Here is a 23,440-nt window from a genome sequence, read left to right as displayed (position 1 = left end):
GAGACCACCAAGAAATACCAGGGTCGTGACGTTGAGGCAGGCCATGGCAAACCACCTCTGCAAGCCCCACGGGGCGGCCATAAGTCAGTTGTGATTTGACAACAACAACAACAGAAATGCGCTTCGAAGCCACAAATTGTGTCAGTTGTTAAAATGCCCTACGGTAGTAGTTTTTCCTGCAGCAAAGAACCAGGGCTGTCCTTCCAGAGCGCTGCTTCCAATAATCTGGCTTCAGTCTTCTTCTCCGCTTCAGTTTCAGAGCCAGTGTAGCTTGTCGCCGTGTCGTATTAGGCTTTGGGAGGCCCAGATTCAAATCTCTGCTTCGCCATGAAGCTCTTCGGATGCCCTTGGGTCAATCTCCACCAACCTACCTCACAGGGTGGTTGTGAGAATTAAAGGGAGAGAAGAACCACCTTGTCCGCCCCCCCTCCCCAGTTCAAATCCCCACATGCTGGGTCATCTGGGAGCGGTCACTCTTTGACTCTCAGGGCTGTTGTGAGGATAAAACAGAGGAGAGAACCAGCCCGAAACCCCTCAGAGGTACATTGAGGTAAAAATGTACCAAATAAATGTGGGATGTGAACCTTGGCCTCAGTGGTCTTATTTATAAAAACGCAGAGGAAGCGGATGTTAGATTGATTGTGTCTGCCCCCAGTTCATCTGGTCCATCTAGTCCAGGGGTGGACAAACTGTGGCTCTTTCAAACATATTTTGTGGCTCTCAAAGCCCCCATTACACCATTGGCTAGCTTGGAGAAGGCGTTCCTCCCTTTAAATCACTTCTCCAAGCCAAGTCAACCAGCTGCTTAGAGGTTGCACTTAAAATTGAAGTTGCTTTAGTTCCACCTCTCCCTCTTTCCTCCCTCCCCCATCTATTTGCCTTCATTCCTTCCTTATTTCCTTCCTTCCGGCTCTCAAACATCTGACGTTCGTGTCTTGTGGCTCTCAAACATCTGACATTTATTCTTTGTGGCTCTTATGTTAAACAAGCTTGGCCACCCCCCTGATCTAGTCCAACCCTGTGCAGTGGAAACTTGGGGGTGGGTTGTCGTTAAACCCAAAATCGATTTTTTGTGATCCCAAATCCAGCTTCTGGCCATCGCTCCTTGCAAAAACGAGTCACCTCCCTCCCCCCCTACCCCAAACCCGATCGCTTCTGCTGATTTGCTGCGTTTGCCGAGAGGAACCCAGGAGCAGGTAGGAGACACGCGCTGCCGACCAATGGCACCGTCGGCCAGAATCTCGCAGCCAGTCAAAATATCGGAAGGCTTCCGCCGGCCGGGTTGATGGATTTCCTCCTCTTCTCCCCCTCCCCGCATCGATCTCTCGCCCCCACCCCGCCTCCCCTGAGAAATTAAAGGGAAAGTGCCAAATTAGGGGCACGGAGGCTGCCGCCGTCGCCGCCGCCTGGATCGCCGGAGGGGAGCGCAGGCAGGCAGGCAGGCAGGCGCCGCCCCTTTCGTGACTCGCCCTCCCTCCTCCCAGGAAGCCGCCGCGAGAGAGAGGCGATCGCTGGTGCGGCTTGGCTGTTGCATGCGAGTGGATGCGCCGCGCTCGAACGGCAGCCAGCGCAGAGCCCCGCCACGCCAGCCCAAGCAGCCAGTATGCCCGCCGGCCAGCCGCCCCCTCCCCACCCCCGGCCGCTCCTTTAGCCTCCTCCAGCCACCTCTGCTGACTACCGGCCCCGCCGGGGTTTGCAAGGAAGAAGAGCCGGGGCAGGTGGCAAAGCGGCGCCTCGCCTTGGGGGAGATCGCCTCCAGCCTTCTGGGGTTTGCTTTGGTTTTGAGCCCCCTCCCCTTCTCCGGCGCGCCGGGTGAGGGCTGAAGGGAGGCGGCAGGCGAAGGGGGCGGCGATCGGGAGGGAGCTCGGTCTCCCCTTCCCACCGGTGCATGCGAGAAGGCGGGCAGGCGAGCGAAGGGGGAGCCGGGACGGCGCTGCAAAGGGGGTGAAGCTCTCGCTCGGTCCTTCAAGCGGCGGCTCCCCGGAAACATGGCGAGTGATTCCCCGGCTCGGAGCCTGGACGAGATCGATCTCTCCGCCTTACGGGTAAGAGAGAGCCGGCAGCGTGCGCCTTTTCCTTCCCCCACCCCTTTGCCTCTGGCCGCCTCCTCCCCTCTAAAATTCTCGGAACAGCGGTGAACTTTGCAAAGGGCGGCATGCTCAGGGCTGGGGGAAATGTGCCTTCTGCGAGAATCCATGCCGATGGTGGCGGGCTCAGAGCCCATGAAAGATGGGAGCCGGGGGAAGGCCACCGTTGCATGCTGCTGTCCAGGGGGGAAGGGGAAGTGAACCGGAGGCAGGGCAGAGACCGAGAGGAGTTTGCCAGGCGCTGTTGAGGCAGGGCTTATCTGACTCTGAACAACCTCTGGGTACCTATTTCGGGGTGCATTTCGCAGCCCGGTTCTCCCTGCGTATTGTGTGTGTGTGTGAGAGAGAGAGAGTGAATGTGTCTAGGCTCCCAGTCTGCCTTGCCCGGGATGGAGACTGAAAGGAGAAACGTGGACCGGGGATGGCTCTTGTCACCTCTTGGCAAACTGGAGGCTGCCTGTTTCATGTCACGCTTGCGGATCTGGTGCTTCATCCCCCTTGGATGGTCTTTGGGCTGTGCCCTGGCGGTGCTCTAGTTGGCCGTGGGCACGGGAGGGGTGGCTCAAGGCGGTGATCTTTTTCTTTCTTTCTTTTTAAAAAGAAAAACTAGGTTAGATTGCAACATCCTTTTGGGAAGCGTTTTCTTCTGTCCTGACGTTTCACTCTGTCTCTGGCCGCTTTCTCCTCCTTCCCAGGTTCGGTGTATTGATTTGCAGCACAAGAGAGGGACCTCTGCTGTTAAGGAAGGAAGCGATGATGAGGGAAGGTGTCATTTTGACAATATGGGGATATATTTAGAAAAACGAGACTATATACTCCAGGGGCATGTCTCCATGGTGGTGCTGAAGGGGATGGCGGTTGGGTTGTGATGGGCCGTTGGGGTAGCAATTAGTCCAGCTGCTGCTGCTTCAATCTGGACCCTGGAGATGGTTCTGGGTGTCCATTTTGGTGTGATTCTTGGGGAATGGGTAACTTTGTGACCCTTCCATTATCTTTTCCCGTTTCTCTCACCAGAGCAGAATGTGCCTTCAGGCTATTCTAGCCACATGACAGGGTGATGCGCATCGCATTATGAGCCAGTGGTGGGGATAATTGATTAAATAAATGTTGGATGTTTGGCAGAGACATCTGCTTGCCTATGCCTCCTGCTTTTATTTTGCACAGATCAACGATGTATGTATGTTGAGCCTCATATATAGAGGCTGGAGGGGGGGGGGGGGTCACAGCAGGAACGGATGGCTTCTTCTTGGCTCATTGTACAAATGGATTAGGACCACTGGTGTGTGGCCCTCTGCTATAGCATTTTTGCTTGCCCTTTTTACTTCATGGATGGTTTTATTTAAAATGTGAATTCCTACTTTACAAATTGTGTACATATCTCATGCAGAAGGATGTCCACGCTTCAGATTCTTTCTTGTATGATATATAATTCTTCATCCCTTTGGCCCTGAGACTCAATGATTGATTTCACTCGAGATGTACCATTGCAGAGAGGTCTGCTGGGATTTGGCCCTGGAAATAAGAAGAGTAACAAATGAAAGGCTCTGTCTTGTTAGTATGTATGAATTCCTCAGTACACATCTGAGTTTAAGGGAAGGGTTTGCGGGTCAAAGGGTTTGGTTTCTGGGAAGGGTTGATTTCCAGGAAGATTCTTGTACTCCCCCCACGACACCCACTGTTTAATATGTGTGTATCTTTCTCTTGCTCTCTATATGTACACAAAACAACTTTAAATACTCATTTCATTGCTATGTTTGTCTTGCTCTGGCTGTGTGTTATCAGTCATCGGTGGAGTTCATAACAGCGAGGGCTCCAAAGATTGTTGTCTGATAGCTGTTTCCTGTTTTATTGCACGGTGAGCTCTTATTTTTTATTTGTCACAGTCTTGGAGCAAATAGCAGTAAAGTGTGGAGGGGGAAGAAGGTCGCTGTGACTAAGAGGGTGGGGAAAGGCCTGTTACATTCACCTGCTGTTCTAGTTGTGGCTCTATGACAGGAGGACCACACTGGGATGCTAGGGTTGTATATTTCAAAACCACCCCTTCTCTTGACATCTGTCACATTTCCATTCAGTGCAGCATAATGTAGTGAACATGGGATAAAATAAGAATAGATCACGGGCAGAATTGGCTCTCTGACTTCTGTAGGGGATCTCAGCTTTTTTTTTTTTTTTTTAAATATATAGACCAAATTTTAACATTGTCCTCATGCTTTGTGTTGGTGTCCCATAACATGTTGCAATTCTCTGTGTTTTGCTTATTTCCAAAGAAATTTGCTTTTGTAATCTACCCTGATACTCCGGGTTAAATGATAACATTTCTTCAATGATACTCCCATCATCCCTTGAAGTAATCTCATTATGCCCATTTTGCAGGTGGGAAACTGAGGTTGATGGAGATGATTCCCTCCCACTGTGGTTTTCCATGAATAGTTCACTATGCTAGCAGTGACATGAGAAATTTTGATGGTTTAGATCAGGGGTGTCGAACATGCAGTTTGGGGGCCGAATCAGGCCCCTGGAGGGCGCCTATCAGACTCCTGAGCAACTGGCTGTGTCATCTGCTTCCTTCTCCCTATCTCTTGCTTCCTTCTGCATCACAGCTTGCTTTGCCAGGCTTGCTCGATTGCACAGGAGCTACAGAGTAAAACTTCTGTTTTCTCCATTGGCTGAGTCTCCTCCCTTGAGGAGGAAGGGGAGGAGGGATAGCTTGCTTTGCCAGGCTCTCTCAATTGCACAGCACAGCTACTGAGCCAAGCCTCTCTTTCTTCTATTGGCTGAGGCTCCCCCCTCAGTCCCCTAGGGAAGAAAGGAAAGAGCCAGTTTCTTTTGCTCAGTTCCCTGGATCCCATGGGAGAAATACAAAGAAAGCACCTTTGTCTGTGTTCTTTATAAAATTTATATCTCTGCTACCTAATCTTAAATAGGCCCAGCCCAGCATGGTTCAGCCCAACCCGACATGGCCTGGCCCAACAAGGTCTCATTTATGTCAGATCCAGCCCTCATAACAAATGAGTTTGACACCCCTGGTTTAGATAGTAGACATTTGGATACAGACAGGCACTTACCTGCAGCCTTTCACTTAGTTATCCAGAAAGGTTGCAGGTAACAGGTGGGATCCAATCTAGAGTTCTCTGAGTGTAGGGGAGTGATTTTTTATCCTTGCCTGCAACAATCCCCCAAATACCCCCATAATGCTACTCAGGCCTTTATTTTTTTTTTGTAGAAAAAGCCCAGCAGGAACTTATTTGCGTATTAGGCCACACTCCTTGACATCACAATTGTTTTGCACAGGGCTTTTATTGAAGAAAAAGCCCAGCAGGAACTCATTTGCATATTAGGCTACACCCCCTGATGCCAAGCCAGCCAGAACTGCATTCCTGTGTGTTCCTGCTCAAAAAAAGCCCTGATGGTATTTCTGGAGATTGGGGGAATTGGAGTTTTCCCGCAGAATGGGACATTGGCAAAAATGACTTCTCCCCTGTGCTCATGGAAATATAGCTGGGATCCAGTTCAGCATTTTAGCATGCAGCTAATATATGTTTAATAATACAGGCCAGGCTATGGAGTTGAATCTCTTGATAGATTCATTCTAGGTATTGTTTGTGCATATAATTTCTTGTTTCTCTGAATAATGGTCGGGCTAGGTTTTCAGAGCAGAACAAAAGCCACTCAGTCTGAGATTCTTGGGCTGTGGTTTGCATCCTATTGTCATCAGTAGCAATACTCCTACTGATTCTAATTCCACTGATTCGTGCTTGCATGCTCTCCCCTTCTTAATAAGATGGGAATAGACTCAGAGGGTTGGGGATTATATATAAATTATATGGATGCAAGACTACATACACTTAAGTGGTTCTTTATTTGGACTCTTTAATACTTGAAGGTCAACATGGTAAGAGTGATCTATGCAAAGAGTGAGTGGACCAGGGCTACAACTCCTTAAAGGCTGATATATTGTGCTATGCATCCAATTTAAATTGTGGTTAGTAGACCAGATATATAGCTCTCTCTCTCCTTCTTCTAAAATGTTTGTTTAGAGCAATCAGAGTAGAAAACGGCAACATTATTAGATGTTTTCAGCCTACCAAGGTGATGAATTTGGTGTAACTTACATACATACAAAGTGACTTTTTATTTGAGTCTGGCTGCTTTGGTCCAGGAGTTTCTACTCAGCATGGGGCTGGGTCTTCAGGGCTTGGTTCTTGCTTACAATTTCTGTGGGGTCCAAGGAGGGGGAACAATTTTTCACAGACTTCCCACCACCTGTTGCAGTCCCAAACATCCCTTTGGAGATGGTGGACCCAGAAGTAGATCTCCTGTAGATCTACTCCTGCCATAGGAATTGCCAGTGGAATCCAAGGTCATTTATAGTCCTCTTGCATAATTTCCTGTTCTTTGGAGATGTCGGGATAGAACTTAACATCCCACATTACATTTTTAACCTGCATTTCCCAGCGTTCAGCATGGTGTGCAGCAACTTTAAAAGAAGTGATTTGAATAAAAATACAGTTTTCAAACTAATAAAGGGCTTTTGTGAATTGGTGGTGTTCCTGTGTTTTGTAAATCATGTGGTTTATTACTGAGCTGCAGTAACTCCTGTAACCTTTTCCCAAGTGCAAATATTGTGCTTGACTTACCAAGCCACATTTTTTAGGAGCAGAGAAGTAATATTTCCAGCAATTTTTGAAGCCATGGGGAAAAGCCTAAAATTGTAAAGGAAACTGAAGTACATGCGATACTTTCCTATCAATCCTGAACTTATTTTGTTGTTTTGAAAACACCACATGAATATTTATTTTACGAAATTTATACCCTGTCTTTCTGTCCTAAGGGGCCATCAAGGCAGCTAACAGATTAAAACATAATAAAAGAATCCTATATTCAGGGCTGTTTTTGGTAGAAAAACCCAGCAGGAACTTATTTGCATATTAGGCCACACCTCCTGATGTCACCATTGTTTCACACAGGGATTTTTTGTAGAAAAAGCTTATCAGGGACTCATTTGCATATTAGGCCACACCCTCTGATGCCAAGCCAGCTGGAACTGTGTTCCTGTGCATTCCTGCTAAAAAAAAGGCCCTGCCTATATTAAAAACAATTAGAACCAATCAAACAAATCATTAAAGCAAAACCCGAGCTATAAAACATATAGAGACATAATAACAACAATAAAAACATTGGGTAGGGACAAGGGATCACTGAGGGAATGCCAAATAAAACAAACAAACAAAAACAAGCCTTTACCTGCTCGTGGATGATGGCAGCAGAAGGAGACAGACAGATTTCTTTAGGAAGAGAGTTACAGAGTTTTGGTGCCATGACTGAGAAGACTCTGTTGTAGGTTGCCTCCCACCTAATCGCCAAAGGTAGGGACATCTGAAGCAGGACCTCTGAAGATGACCATAGTGATCAGGTAGATTCATAAGGGAGTAGGCGGCCCTTCAGGTATGTTGGTCCCAAAACATTTAGGACTTTGAATGTCAACACCATCCCCTTCAATTGTGCCTGGAAACGGACTGGGAGCCAGTGTAGGTGGACTAAGACTGGGGTGATATGGTCCCTACAATCCACTCCAGTTAACAGTCTGGCTGCAGCATTCTGTGCGAATTCAAGTTTCTGAACAGGGACAGCCCAACGCAGAGCACACTGCAGTAATCTAATCCGGATGTAACCAGGGCCAACACCACAGTGGCATCTTTTCTGCCCAGGAAAGGCTGCAGCTGACTAAAGGTGGTAAAAGGCACTTCTGGCTACAGCTGTCTCCTGCTTACCCAACAGTAGGTACAAGGGCACCCTTAGACTACTGACGTTTTGCTTCACAGGGAGGCCAACCCCTATTCAGAATGGGCAACGCGTTAAATCCTGGGCCAAACCTTCCACTCCCTAAATAAGCTTCAGTTTATTTGTTGGCATTCACTCCAGAACTGCCTCCAGGCGAATCTGCATTCTCAGGGAAGGACATGATACAGCTGAGTGCCATCATAGAGATAGCAGCATGTTTCAGTGCTGAGAGCCAGTCTGGTGTAGTGGTGAAATGCACGGACTCTTATCTGAGAGAATCGGGTTTGATTCCCCACTTCTCCACATACACCTGCTGATGTGACCTTGGGTCAGCCACAAATTCTTTCAAAGCTGTTCTGCTCAAGAGTAGTTCTGAGAGAGCTCTCTCAGCCCCACCTACCTCTCAGGGTGTCTGTTGTGGGGAGGGGAAGGGAAAGGAGATTGTAAGCTGCTCCAAGACTCCTTTGGGTAGCAAATGGCAGGGTATAAATCTAATGTCTTCATCTCTTCTTCTTAAACTTTACAATGTTGGACTTGTCAGTAGTGTTTTATTATAAATGTTATAGTGTATAGAGTACCCAGCTTGCTGGGGGGAAAGTGTAGATAACTGGGGAAGGTAATGGCAAACCACCCCGTAAAAAGTCTGCTGTGAAAATGTTGTGAAAGCAATGTCGCCCCAGAGTCGGAAACGACTGGTGTTTGCACAGGGGACCTTTCCTTTCCCCTATACCAGGGGTAGCCAACGGTAGCTCTCCAGATGTTTTTTGCCTACAACTCCCATCAGCCCCAGCCATTGGCCATGCTGGCTGGGACTGATGGGAGTTGTAGGCAAAAAACATCTGGAGAGCTACTGTTGGCCACCCCTGCCCTATAGCGTATTAATGATGGACAGAAGAATTACTTGTTTGAACAATATATGCTTGAAAATATTGTCTACAACATACAAAGGAATAATCCTCTAGCTTTGTATACATAAAAATCTTCTTGCTACACATTCTGTGTGAGTAATCTCTTAAAAACACTTCACTCATTTCAGTAAAGAAAATATTGCTTTGAGTTCTTTACATGAAGGGGAGGCATTGGGTGAAAAAAATGAGGAGGGGGCTTTTCTCTTAATTTCTTGGGGGTCTGTAGCCTTCACATCTCTACCCACGGAGCTGGCAACAGACTTGCTTCAGATGATGCACAAGTTCTGTAAAGAAAAAAAAAAAAGAGAACAATAGGCTTCTGATCTATTAGAAAATATAGATCTGCTCAACAAAACTCATTTAGCACTTAAAATAATTGCTAAAGGTCATAAATACAGGTGCATTTATATGTTACAGTGAGACAGTCTAATCATTTTGTGGAGTCTGGAATCAGAAATCAATAGTGAATTTGCTGCCCGAGCACGAAAATGCGTATAGCTAGAAGCCCCACAGATTTTTTTTTGTTATTAGAAAATCACGATGGATCCATATGGCTATATGTTAGGTGTTTTAAACAGTGAGAAGCAAAATGTATCTTCAAAGGCTGGGGGGAGGGAGGGAGGAAGTGAAAATCTAACCCAGGCTGGGCTAATAGTTCATGTCTAAAGCCTGAACAGGAAACACTGTGGGTAAGAAGATATTTCCATAAGGTTTGACAGACAAGGCTCAGTCGCGCTTAACTAAACATACAGCCATATGAAGAAAATTTAAGCTCCTTAGGAACAAATGGGGATGAGCAGAGTCATCAATGGTGCCATCCTAAACCGAAATGTGCCCTTTTGCGTCTCTTGAAGATCATGCCCTTAAATGGAAGTAACTCTGGTTAGGATTGCACTGTAAATTGTCACTTTTTAAAATAAAACACTTCAGATTTATCCAGAGCTTTTTTTTGTAGCAGGAACTCCTTTGCATATTAGGCCACACACCCCTGATGTAGCCAATCTTCCTGGAGCTTACAATAGGCCCCGTACTAAGAGCCCTGTAAACTCTTGGAGGATTGGCGACATCAGGGGTGTGTGGCCTAATATGCAAAGGAGTTCTTGCTACAAAAAAAGCCCTGGATTTATCAGATGCTCATGCTTTATGCATACCATACCCTGGGTGTGATCCCTGGTGTTTGATTATAAGGATCTTGGGTAGGTAAAGTGGGGCCAGGATCTGAAACCTGGACAGAATCATAGAATTGGAAGGTACCTCCAGGGTCATCTAGTCCAATCCCTTGCACAGTGCAGGAAATTCACAAATACCTCCTCCCCTACACACATACCCAGTGACCCCTGTTCCAAGCTCAGAAGATGGCAAAAGAAGAAGAAGAAAAAACCTCTCCAGGATTGCCTTTGTCTGTCATTAAAGAGTACACATGGAACCTTCAGATGTTCATTGAACGTGCAATAGAGCTATATATTTCTAGTGCAATGCCTTTATCCTTACACTAGGTGAAAGATAGAGTTTAGTTTTTAACTGAGCCTGAAGCCCCCTCCCAGTGCAGTTCAAAACCAAATGTTGCCTAAAATAAATTGGGAGGGGTTTTTTGGAATTTAAGGGCTTGAAAAATTGTTTTGTTTGTAAGTCAAAAATGTTCATCATTAACGTAGGCAGATGGATTGGACTGGGTAGGATAAGACAGGAGGACCCACAGAGAAGTTCAGTATATTTTACGCCGCTGCAGGAACATGTCAGAAGTGCATTTTTTGTTCTTGCTGTCTTGGTCATGCAAAGTTAAGATTTTACTTTTCCTCCATAATGAGGGGAAGCAGCCAGTTGCTCCCGGGTGGGTGGGTGGAAGTACTGTGTCACACTTCAGGATCCAGTTGGGTGGGACTCAACCTGTCCTGGTGACTGTTGTTTTGGTCAGGTTGGGGGCATGCATATATACCATAAAGCCAGTATCCTGTAGTGTTGGACCAGGATCTGGGAATCGCAGGTTTGAATCCTTACTTTGCCATGGCAGCTTGCTGGATGACCTTGGTCCAGTAGTCACACTCTGTCATCCTAACCTAACTAACAGTGTTGTGGTTGTGATGGCAAAATGGTAGCATGGGGTCTGTGTTATAAACCACTTTTGGGTCTCTACAGGAGACAGAAGTAGGGTATAAAGCAGGGGTGGCCAAACTGCAGCTCGGGAGCCACATGTGTCTCTTTTCACACATATTGTGTGACTCTTGAAGCCCCCACCACCCCATCAGCTTAAATCACTTCTCTGAGTCAAGCCAGCTGGTGGCTTGGAGAATGCATTTAAAGTTAAAGTTGCTTTCTTTCCAGCTCTCCCTCCTCTCCCTTCCTCCCCTCAGACATCTGTCATTCATGTCTTGTAGCTTGCAAACATCTGACATTTATTCTATGTGGCTTTTATGTTAAGCAAGTTTGGTCACCCCTGGTAGAAAAATAGGTGGTGGAGCTCATCCAGGGATTGTTATGCAGCTGCACCTACTATTCAGTGGACAAGGTGAGAAGGAGGAGGTGGAACTCTCAGAAAGGTTCAGGAGCTGTGCTCCTGTGAGCTCCTGCTGAATCCAAGGCCTGCCTGGTATAAATCTCTAAATAAATAACACAACTGTGTATGTGTATGATAGGTATTGAAGTTGGAGTGTGAGATACTTGATGGTCTCTGGCTGCAGACACATAGGTGATTTAACTACAGTTAAGTAAAAATGTGTACAGATCTAGATGTGTGCCCAGGCTCACATACACTCCTCATTCCTTGCCGGTTTTTTGCTTGTTCAGAGACTTGCAATTAAAAACTACTTTAGGTTGCATGTGATGTATGAATGCAAGTGTGAGGATTAACCAGAGCTGCTTTCTCCCTGCCCCCTTGGGCATTCTGCATTGAGGCTTCATCAAGCCTTGTTCCAGGTGGACAGCTGTGTTGGTCTGAAGTAGAAGAGCAAGTTTCTACTCTAGTATCACCTTCAAGACCAACAAGATTTCCAGGGCTTAAGCTGTCAAGAGCCAAAGCTCCCTTTGTCAGGAATGGAGATCCCAGATCCCTGATATCCCAGTCAGAAGATGGGAGGAGTGTTGCAAAGAAGAGAGTCCAGATGTTGAAGTACCAAGGCTTGGAATCCCAGTTAATGAACTTCATGTAAGGAGGAGGAGGAAGAGGAAGAAGAAGAAGATGATGATGATGATGATGATATTGGATTTATATTCCGCCCTCCACTCCGAAGAGTCTCAGAGCAGCTCACAATCTCCTTTACCTTCCTCCCCCACAACAGACACCCTGTGAGGTGGGTGGGGCTGAGAGGGCTCTCACAGCAGCTGCCCTTTCAAGGACAACCTCTGCCAGGGCTATGGCTGACCCAAGGCCATGCTAGCAGGTGCAAGTGGAGGAGTGGGGAATCAAACCCGGTTCTCCCAGATAAGAGTCCGCACACTTAACCACGACACCAAACTGGAAGAAAACCAACTCAGTGTAAACCTCACACCCACATCCATTAATTGTGAGTGATTGGAGCAAATTTTCACCATGATACTCCACAGGAGAGATGAAGGGAGAGAAGTGATGCCCATGAGCCTGCCAACAAGCAGGTTCATGGATGATTTCCCTCACTCCGGGTTAAATAAAATGCCTCAATGCAGCCTGTGTCTTGACAACAAATTTGGAGATAGGCTGCTTCCTTTCTAATTTTGCACACCTTGAACTGAAAAACCACAAAGTTCCCAAGGCCGTTCTCTGACTGTGGGACTTAAACATGGCCCTGGTGGTCATCCACTGCTTACACCTGTTCCCCAGTGGTCATTGGGCAGGGGCTGTAGGTGGAGTGCTGCTGCCAGTAGACAGTACTAACTTTGATAGACCAATGGTCTGATTCAGTGCAAAGCAGCTTCAAGCCTTGGGAGCAGCCGTGGCTTGGTGGTAGAGCATCCATTTTGCATGCAGAAGGTCCTACGTTCAACCCTTGGCTCTTCCAGTTCCAAGGATCAAGTGGGAGGTGATATGAAAGATCTCACCTTAAGACCCAAAAGAGTTGCTGCCAGTTTGAGCACATGTAAATATGTGTTTACTGCCGTATTCTGAATCAGACCATCAGTCCGTGAAGCTCAGTGATGTCTACTCAGCCTAGCAGTGGCTGCCCAGGATCTTCAACAGCGGTCTTCCACATCACCTGTTGTCAGATACTTTAAATTTGGAGGTGCCAGGGATTGACCTGGCGCCTTGTGCATGTCAAGCAGATGCTCTGCCACTGAGCCATGGCCCTTCCCCTAGATGATACTGACCTTGATGGACCAGTGGCCTGATTCAGTATGACCATTTCATGTCAGTGAATGGGTCTGCCCAGGGCTTTTTTTGTAGCAGGAACTCCTTTGCATATCAGGCCACACACCCCTGATGTAGCCAATCTTCCTGGAGCTTAAACCAGGCCCTGTGCTAAGAGCCCTGTAAGCCCTTGGAGGATTGGCTACATCGGGGTATGTGACCTAATATACAGAGGAGTTCCTGCTACAAAAAAAGCCCTGGGTCTTCCCAATAACACTGTGGTTGCCCATTCTGTTGGATGCTTGGCTTGGGAAAGGTCGCTGGAAGGTTGACTACCATCCCACGATTGCCATCTCCCCTCACTCACATAAGCGGCGGAGTGGCTTCAGGGCCATGAAAGAACTGCTAAAAATAAAGCGCGATCTGAGTCTGAAAACTTGCAGCTCCTTCCCCCTTGAGCGTGACACGATCTGCTCGTAAGTGTTGGCATTTTGGGTGATACTTGGCCTTCTGCATTACTTCCAGGCAACTTGTGCTGATTTGAATGCTAATCTGGGTTGTCGTGCAGTGGAACTGGACGGCATCCAGAACTCTTAACTGTATTCCCCTAGCCCTGCATCTACAAAAACAGTAAATTTTGAAAGGCCGTTTGTTTACATTATGGCTAATCCTTTTTAATTAAGATAAGATTCTTGTGGGCTCAACAGAATGCTGCTGCTGCACCGCTGCCAGTGCCCCATCAGTTCCATTTGAACGACAAATCCTTTTCGAGGTAGAAAGATCAAGGATGCTCCCTGTACGCTAAGGGATTGTGTGTGCATCATGTTCTTGCAGAATTTACCTTGGAGGGTCAGTGCCGTCCGTTCTCACCTTATTCTAAAGAGAAGCTAAAGGTACACACACCCAACGTAGAGTGCCTTTTTGTTGTTTGCAGCAGAACAAATAACCCAGACTGGCCTGATCTTGTCATTGCTTGGAAGCTAAGTAGGGTCATTACCTGGATGGAGATCACTAAGGGCTGCCATAGCAGAGGAAGGCGGCAGCAGATTGCCTTGCTCATCCCTTGCCTTGAAAACCCCACAAGGTGGAACTTCATGGGGTTTCCGTGAATCAGTTGTGACTCCATGGCAGGCTTTACCTTAGGATGTGTTTAGAAGTGGTCTGGCAGCTATCATAAAAGTCAAAGGTAGCTTCAACCCCAAATGAAGACTGGAGTGACACCTTTTTATTAGAACCGACGTGCAAGCTTTTGCGGTCTTCAGAACTCTTTATCGGGCTGTGATGTGAAATATGCAGACTTGCACTTGGGAGTCTTGACATGGTTCTTGACAAAAGTGGGTTCGCCTTATGGCGGTCTTCACATACATTCTTTTTTGACAGTTTGCAAATGCTGTTGTGACTTTTGGAGGATATGCACACCATGGGAAGTAACTTCAGAAGAAGTCCAGTAGAGGAACTGAACCAGCAGCCCATCTGCTATGGTAGTTTATTTCTCAGACCATCACTGGAAGGTTCTCTGCTATTGTAGAGTTTGGACTTGATCAGCCAGTTTGGTGATAAAGTTACTGGAAGATCAAGCAGTAGTTTGTTACTCTTCTGGAATGTTTGCCAAGGGGTGAGTGGTTCTGGATCAGGATGCAACATATCCAATAAGCAAGCACTTACTGCAGCCAGAACCTCTGAATGCATGGTATGGAAGTGTGTTCACTTACTCGTCCCTGCCACAATTTCAATTGTACACGTATATGCATTTGTGTAATTTTTCCACTCTTGAAGAGGGTGAGGATCTTAATTGTAAGTGGAAAAGATGTATGTAAATGATATTGACACCCTGTGCTGTGGATTTTTTAAGATGGGAACTAAAAGTGATGTACACACGTCAGCAACTGAAAATGGCGGCTTTGTGTTTAGCTACTGCTCTCCTTCCCTAGGCAGCTAGCACAGTTTTGTTTCCCTGATTAGAGTCATTAAACTACTGTTGGTGGAGAAACTGTAGCATCCATTATGCAGGCTGTAGTTGATGTTGTGAGACAGAAGAAGATATTGTACTTGGCAACCACTACATCTATATTGTAGCTCTGTCTCGAAGGAGAGTGACCTAAAATGGTGGCAGTGGATTGTGAAGGAATCTATGCTGTTTTTTTGTTTTTTACTTTGGATCACCACCTTTGCCACCAAGTCTTGGAGGCTTCCCGATTGGGAAAAAAATGCACTTGTCTTCTGTGGCCATGATCCCAGCCCTCCAAGTGCTTGTGTAGGGAGGCTAGGGGTACCCACTTTGAAGTTTCCAGTGCAACTGCTTCTGCAGAAGAAAAGATAAAGGACTTTTCAGGTCATATCTTTAGCATGTGATGTTAAGTTCAGAGAAGGCTCTAGTGATTTCCATTATTGTTTACATCTGGGCTTTGGGAACCCCTGAAAGTGGACCAAAAATATCGGTGGATCAAGAGCAAAATTTCTAATACTATACTAGTATTAATACTATACTAGTAGGAAATACTAAGAGCCCCGTGGCGCAGAGTGGTAAAGCTGCAGTACTGCAGGCGGAGCCCTCTGCTCACGACCTGAGTTCAATCCCAGCGAAAGCTGATTCAGGTAGCTGGCTCCAGGTTGACTCAGCCTTCCATCCTTCTGAGGTCGGTAAAATGAGTACCCAGCTTGCTGGGGGGAAAGTGTAGATGACTGGGGAAGGCAATGGCAAACCACCCCGTAAAAAGTCTGCCGTGAAAACGTTGTGAAAGTAATGTCACCCCAGAGTTGAAAATGACTGGTGCTTGCACAGGGGACTACCTTTACCTTTTTAGTAGGAAATACTAATACTATACTAGTAGCAGGCCTCGGATTCAGTGGGAGCTCACAGGAGCACAGCTCCTGAACCTTTCTGAGAGTTCCACCTCCTTGTCCATTGAATAGTATGTGCAGCTGCATAACAATCCCTGGATGAGCTCCACCACCTGTTTTTCTACAAAATGACCCCTGACTAGTAGGAAAGTGTTTTCCAATCAGTAAACCTAGGGTTCAATGGAGCCAGTTGGTAAAAAAGGGACGAGTATGCTGGTGATCCTGGGACCTGCGAAGGCAAAAGCCCTGTAGAATGGGGATTGCAATATGGAACAGAATTAGGCAGATTGAGCAAGAAAGCTGGCTAAATCCAACCCACAGGCAGAACTCTGGGCAGAACAGTGAAACTATTCAAGGGATAAATCTTAGTAATTTATAGAAGTAGTTTTTCATGCTTTTTAAAAATTTGAATAATTGGTCCACTTATTGCTTCCTTGAAAGGGACAGGAAAGCAGTTGGTGTTGGGGGGGAAATTAACAAAGAGAAAATTGTAATTCTCTGGCTCTGTTTTATTTTCGTTTTCAAAGAGCAGTGGCTTTCAGAAGTGCCTCTCCTCACCCTCTCAATCCAGAATTAGTGTTGATTTCCTATATTAGTCACATTTTGTCATAGTGGGGTTTTTGTTTGTTTTTGCCAGATCCCTTGGCCTAATAGCAATGTAGGGAGATGTGTAATTAGAAAAAAAACAAGTACGGTGCCCATTTCCATAACTGGAAGACCTTATATTCCTCCCTTAATAGATCAACAAACAAATACTCTTATGTGGTTTGGGGCCTACAAATGGGCAATGAATCACATAGATATAATCCTTTCAGATTTTTTTCATGTAATAGGGATGAATGTTTTATTTGTACTGTGGGTTAAAGTCTACCATTGTCTCCTGTCTGTCATCTGGATGACAGAAGATCATAGAGTCCTGCCTGCCTGGACATCCTTCCTGCTGTGAAGCAATGTAGAAATGGCATGTTACTACAGTTCTGCTGCATTTCAGCGGGCATCATGGTGGAGTGCTAGAACAGTTCACAAGCCTAGTGGATTGCTTAGGGTTGCCAAGTCCAATTCAAGAAATATCTGGGGACTTTGTGGGGTGGAGCCAGGAGACATTGGGGGTGGAGCCAGGAGTCAGGTTGGGACAAGCATAATTGAACTCCAAAGGGAGTTCTGGCCATCACATTTAAAGGGACTGCATGCCTTTTAAATGCCTTCCCTTCATTGGAAATAATAAAGGATAGGGGCACCTTCTTTGGGGGTTCATAGAATTGGACCCCCTGGTGCTTTGAAGAGAGGCATCAGATGCTATGCTGAAAATGTAGTGCCTCTACAGCCCCCCCGAGCCCCAGATACCCACAAATCAATTCTCTATTATACCCTATGGGAATCAGTCTCCATAGGGAATAATGAAGTGCCCAGCAGACACTTCCCTCCCTCCCCAGCTTTCTGATGACCCGGAAGCAGGGGAAGGGCCTCCAAACTGGGGGAATTGCCACCTGGGGATTGGCAACCGTAATTGCTTACACTCTTCCTCCTCTGATCTCAGAATGACATTATTGGTGTGTTGGACCAATCATAATAGGACTATGTGGGTGTACCTTTTGTCCTGAGATGTGCATGATGCATGTGATCATAAGAATGCCTTTGCTGGACTAAACCAAGGATTATCCAGTACATTAAATGCAGCTGGATATGCTTAAGATTAAGGCTTCCCCACTGCTTGTTCCCAGCATCTGATGCTTAGATGTATGTTGCCTGTGCTAAATAGATTTTGCATGTTCCAACCATGGTTTAGTACCATAGATAGACCTTCTCCCAAACAATGATCTATGACCTCCTGAGAGCAGCATGGGGACTGAGCCACATCAAACAAAACCTTAGTTTTTGTAGGTAGGGTGAAAAACTCTTGTTGCTACCATTGCATAAACTTGAATATCCAATGATAAAAAACTGATTTGAGGCAATCTGCACAAATGCAACACTAGCTTTTTGCTGGTACTCATTGAATCAGGCAGGTTGCTGGACAATCATTGTCTAAACTAAATGTTGCATCTTAAAGAACAGTTGTTCTTGACATAGGCTTCCCAACTCTCCCGCCCTAGCAGGGGACCCCTGAATTTGCAGCCTTTCCCCCCGCTCTCCAAAAATCTGGAAGCGGGGGGAGGGGGGGAAACAGCGCCAATTTTGGTGCCACTCGCAGCGCTCTTGGGGCATTTGGACGGCTCCGCCTCTGAGGTAAAATTGCAGCCCAAACTTTCTGCCAGCATTTCTGCCACCTGGCCTGGCCTCCTGCACTCCGGGTAACACTTGGGCTGTCGCCCTGCCCCGCATCAATCCCAAGCCAAGCGTCCTTCCCTTCCCTCCCTCCCTCCGCCTCCTCTTGCAAAAGCACACCAAGCCTCCCCTTCCCTTCCTGGCGCTTGCCAAACGCCGGCCCCCGCCTCCCTGGCCGACCAATGCGGGGAGAGGCTGCCCCTTCCCGGACCAGAAAGCAGGAGAGGCGGCTGGAGGGGCTCCAGGTGACGTGGAGGATCTCGCGATCCTTTGCATTTGCAAGCCAGGCCCCACACTTTTGCATTTGCAAACTGGACTCCAGCTTGAAAGCAGCAGGAGGAGGAGGAGGTATGGAGTTTGGGGGGGCGCATTGAATGCAGCCCCTGCCTGCCGGGATGAGGAGTGCAGCAGCAGGGCTGGTTCTCCTGGGGCGGCCCAACGAGGAGGCCAGGGAGTGGGGGGAGGTGTTCCGATGCTCAGCCAGCAGCTGCGGCCCAGCCCTCTCCAAGCCACGCTGCCTGGGTCCCAAAGTTGCCAGCCTCCCGGCCGTCCCTTTAAATGTGATGGCCAGAATTCCCTTTGGAGTTCAATTATGCTTGTCACAGTCTTGATCTTGGCTCCACCCCTAATGTCTCCTGGCTCCACCCCCAAAGTCCACAGATATTTCTTGAATTGGACTTGGCAACCCTATCTTGACACCTGCAAACAAATCAAACCAACTGTGCTATTATAGCTTGGCTGTACCCCTCTTTGAATCAAGTACAGAAATGAACAGTGATTATTCTGATGTGAAGTCCAACAAAATGGTTGCAGTGATCCAATAAAGATGCTCCCGTGTTGTAAATTCCGGAGTAGCGTCCTACTTGAAGCTTAATTTACAAAGAGAAAAGTGGTCAAATCTCAAGACTGCCTTAAGAGACTTGCTCTCTGGTATGAAAACTCTCTTTGTTCTAAACCAGTATGTATACTGGGGAGGGAAAGGCACTTTTGTTTCTTTCTGAACACTTGTCAGCATGCCGTTTGTCCCCAGTGCTGAGAGATAACACTGAAAATTGGTTCTGCGGCTGAGTATTGGTTCAAAATCCGTGCTGAATCTAGTCAGCTAGTAATGCCTACCAGGGATGTCCATACAGGTGCAGATGGTGATCATGTGACATGGACAGGGCTTTTTTTGTAGCAGGAACTCCTTTGCATATTAGGCCACACACCCCTGATGTAGCCAATCCTCCAAGAGCTTACAGGGCTCTTAGTACAGGGCCTGCTGTAAGCTTCAAGAGGATTGGCTACATCAGGGGTGTGTGGCCTAATATGCATAGGAGTTCCTGCTACAAAAAAAGCCCTGGGCATGAACATTGGGCAGATGTTATGGGAGATGGGGAGAGTTGTTGAAGAAGATCAGATGACATCTGGATAAAAATAGGAACTGTGTTTTTAATAGGAATTGATAATGCTGTATCAAATATAGGAGGGCTATTTTTGTAGACAGGGATCCTGAATTAAAATTGATGTTCTCTTGGAGAAACGTGCATTCCAGTTTGTTAACATTCAGGTTGTTACTCCATATTCATGAGCAATGCACTGAGTTTTGCTGGAGCTGGGTATCTTTCTGGCCTGCCAGGAAAAAGTAGAAATCTTTGACTTCTTGCCTCAGAACTTGTGCCAAGAGATTCAAGAAGGCTGGAGAAGTTCCAGGTAGCTGAACTTTTGATATGGGCACATAAAAGTGGAAAAATAGTTCGTGTTCCTTGACATAAATGGGTAATAAAATAGCCAACATTCAAATAACATCATATGACTTGGTGCTAAAGTTTTCCTTGTTTCTGTTTGTACATGACCTTTCTTGAGAATGAGGAGGTTCAACATCAGGTTGTTCTTCTGGTCTTAATTTTTGTTGTTGTTGAGGTACTAAACTTCAAAGGCAGGTAGATCTTCCAACAATTAGTCATCATCAATCTGCGAAAGTTGTTGGGATGGGTGAAAGTATTTGTTAACTTTATTTATAGCCTATCTTTTCCATTGAGGCTTAAGGCAGATTACAGAATTAAACAAAAAAAAAAATGCAGTCGTAAATGGTTTCACTTGGATCAAAAAGATAACAAAGTGTTCAAAGACCTGCAGCCAAAAAGACTAACGCTAAAAGGAGAAGTGTGTTGCTGTTCTGGGATTTTGGAACCCAATACTATTTCCTAGGACCCCCAGGTCCCTTGAGTTGACTATTTCCTAGGTCCCCCAGGTCCCTTTATTGACTGGGTAGAGACTGGCAAGGGGGCTTGATTTCAGTAAAGAGAGAGGCCACTGTATGGATTACAAAGTCTTCACCTTGTCTGTATAGCAAAGCTCTATTTGTTCTATCAACATTAATTCAGTTCTGTGGTGCTTTAGACATGAAACTCAGGTTCATTTTTTATTAATATTAGTCAGGGCTTTTCCCCCCTGGGGGAATGCAGTGGAACAGAATTCTGGAACCTCTTCGTAGAAACAGATTTTTTTTTAAATTAAAACTTCATGAGGGGCACCCATGTGTTTTTCCTTTATTTCCCTCTTGAGAGTTCCAGCACCTCTTTTTCCAGAAAAAATAAAGTCCTGATATTAGTAAATTCTGTCACAGTTGCATATCAAAGCTTTCACCTCAAAGCTTTCTGTTCTACTGAATCACCATCTAAATAAAAATATTTATCTTATATCGGGATGTAGACTTCAAAATGCATTTGTAAACTTTTTTTTAGCTGAATGGATTTGTGTTCTTTTGGAGGAAAGGGAGAGAACACTGCAAGCCAGGGGATGGGTGTGTCGTGTTTGCTTTAAGATTGGCTTTTATATACAGATACTGCGAGTAGGATCTGTGGAAGCCAATAGATACTTCTACAGAAGAGTCCAAAGAAAGCTGGTGCAACTACAAGAAATCCTACTTGCATACTTCCTGCTTTTCAATTTCCATTGTGGTGCCTCTCTGCAAACTGAGGTGTGCCTAAGAACTTTCCCAACACTGTCCTGAAGCTGGGAATAGGGTTGCCAGCTCTAGGTTGGAAAATACCTGGAGTTTTGGGGGGTGGAGTTTGGGGAGGGAAGGGACTGCAATGGATTATAATATTTCCCAGAGCAACAATTTTCTCCAGGTGAACTAATCTCTGTGGCCTAGAGATCAGTTGTAATCCCAAGAGATCTCCAGCTACCACTTGAAGGTTGAAAGCCCTAGCTGTGCATTCTAGGGAAAAGATCAGTCCTGGGGATTTCCCACACGGATTCTTTGCCCTGGGATTGACGCTATAGGAAAGTGGGATTTCCCCCTTACTTCAGGAAAGTCTCTCTCCGGTATTGATCTGTTTAGAGGTACCTTTCAGAGATTTCTGAGAAACTTTAGGGTTCCTTGGAATACAGTGGTAAATTCTTAAGATATTGAAGATATTGGATTTATATCTTGCCCTCCACTCCGAAGAGTCTCAGAGCAGCTCACAATCTCCTTTACCTTCCTCCCCCACAACAGACACCCTGTGAGGTGGGTGGGGCTGGAGAGGGCTCTCGCAGCAGCTGCCCTTTCAAGGACAACCTCTGCCAGAGCTATGGCTGACCCAAGGCCATGCTAGCAGGTGCAAGTGGGGAATCAAACCCGGTTCTCCCAGATAAGAGTCCGCACACTTAACCACTACACCAAACTGGCTCACACCTCTTTTTCAGAGCAATAGCCCCATGTTGATTTGAGTCCAGGGGCGCCTTAGAGGCCAACAAGATTTTCAGAGTATAAGCTTTTGAGAGTCCCTTTGTCAGATGATGAAGGGAGGGTTGACTCTCGAAGGCTTATACTCCAAAAATCTTGTTCCCTTTAAAGTGCTACTGGAAATGAATTTTTACCACAGACTAACATGGCTGCCCTCTGAAACTAGGCCTCTATTGGCAAGCTTTGCTTCAGGAATTCTGTTAACCTTTCTACAGACCTCTTGGACTTTATCATGGACACTTTATGGATAAATCATGGGATGTAAGTATAGAAGGGATAAAAGGAAGTACTTCTTCACTCAAAGGGTGATTAACACATGAAATTCACTGCCACAGGAGGTGGTGGCAGCTACATGCTTAGACAACTTCAAGAGGGGATTAGGTAAACATATGGAACAGAGGTCCATCGGTGACTGTTAGCTACAGGGTATAGATGGAACTCTCTGTCTGGGGCAGTTATGCTCTGTATTCTTGGTGTTTGGGGAGCAACAGTGGGAGGGCTTCTAGTGTCCTGGCCCCACTGGTGGATTTCTTGATGGCACTTGGATTTTTTGGCCACTGTGTGACAGTGTTGGACTGGATGGATCATTGGCCTGATCCAACATGGCTTCTGTTATATTCTTATCTATTTATGAATGAAAAGGCTGTGCCTTTTCCTGTTGTCTAACAGTAAGAAAATGAATGTGAAGGGGTTGCTGCCTCCATGCCAACAGATGTTTCCCCTGCTGATTTTCCTCCTGTGACATACTGAATAATGCACTGCCAATCCACTCTCACTGCACTTTACACTTGGATTTTACTGTGTGAAATGGGAAAACCCACTTTTAAACCACCACTAAAGTGGGTAAAAAGTGCACTATTCAGTGAGTATGAAAGTGCCAGTCCGCCCCAAGTATACTTGCATTACATTTCCTGGATAATCTTTCCAATAATCCTTTTTTGAAACTGTGTGTTTTATTTTTAATTTCAAGTCCAATAAATAATAATAATTAACTTTTTATTTGTTTCTTTTTTAGGCTTCATATTCTCATTGTAGATATAAGGTAGCTAGTGGACCGATAACCAGTTTGCTATTAGGCCATCTGGCACCAGCTGGTGGGCTGGTATTTTTGCCAACAATACTGGACCAGACAGACCTTGATCTGATCCATTCATATCCCAGACTATTCAAAACAACATGTTTTGAATAAAACCCTGATTCTAGGGAAGTACTCTGTAACCCCTTTTCTGGCCATGTTGGTATCTCTTGAGGTAAATTTTTTTGTGACTGGTACCCTTCAATTCCAGGAAATGCTTTAATTTCTGAGGTCCCTTTCACCCCCTCTCCATCCATCCTCTGAGATCTCTGTAGTTATTGCATTCAAACAGCTTTTATTAGCCAAGTGGGATTCCAGGAATGAGGGGATGGTACGAAAAAAAGTCTTCAAAAGAGCTATTTTGGTGGTTCTGATAGCTTCCTTTTCCTTCCCTTTTGCCCAGCCTGTTCTCTCAATAGGCGTTGTTGCTTATATAAATATAAATGTCGTACAGAATGTTTTGCTTTCCCAACTGACAAGCAGATAATGGGAGAAAGCCAATCTGATGCT

The 23,440-nt window shown here is 46.0% G+C and overlaps 1 protein-coding gene across 5 annotated transcripts in view; it reads left to right on the top strand.

Moving 5' to 3' along the window:
• Nucleotides 1-1,513: 1,513 nt before the first annotated feature.
• Nucleotides 1,514-23,440, top strand: part of TNIK (TRAF2 and NCK interacting kinase) — a 373,221-nt gene continuing 351,294 nt past the window's right edge. For all 5 annotated transcript variants that reach the window (XM_060242507.1, XM_060242505.1, XM_060242506.1 and 2 more), the window contains exon 1: nucleotides 1,514-2,045. In XM_060242507.1, the coding sequence (XP_060098490.1) occupies nucleotides 1,989-2,045 (57 nt within the window). In that variant the 5' untranslated portion in view covers nucleotides 1,514-1,988. The remainder of the gene's footprint in view (nucleotides 2,046-23,440) is intronic.

Source organism: Heteronotia binoei, chromosome 6 (assembly GCF_032191835.1).
Source record: "Heteronotia binoei isolate CCM8104 ecotype False Entrance Well chromosome 6, APGP_CSIRO_Hbin_v1, whole genome shotgun sequence".
Lineage (NCBI taxonomy): Eukaryota > Metazoa > Chordata > Lepidosauria > Squamata > Gekkonidae > Heteronotia > Heteronotia binoei.
Note: the sequence above shows the minus strand (reverse complement) of the source record. Positions and strands in the feature narration are given on the sequence as shown.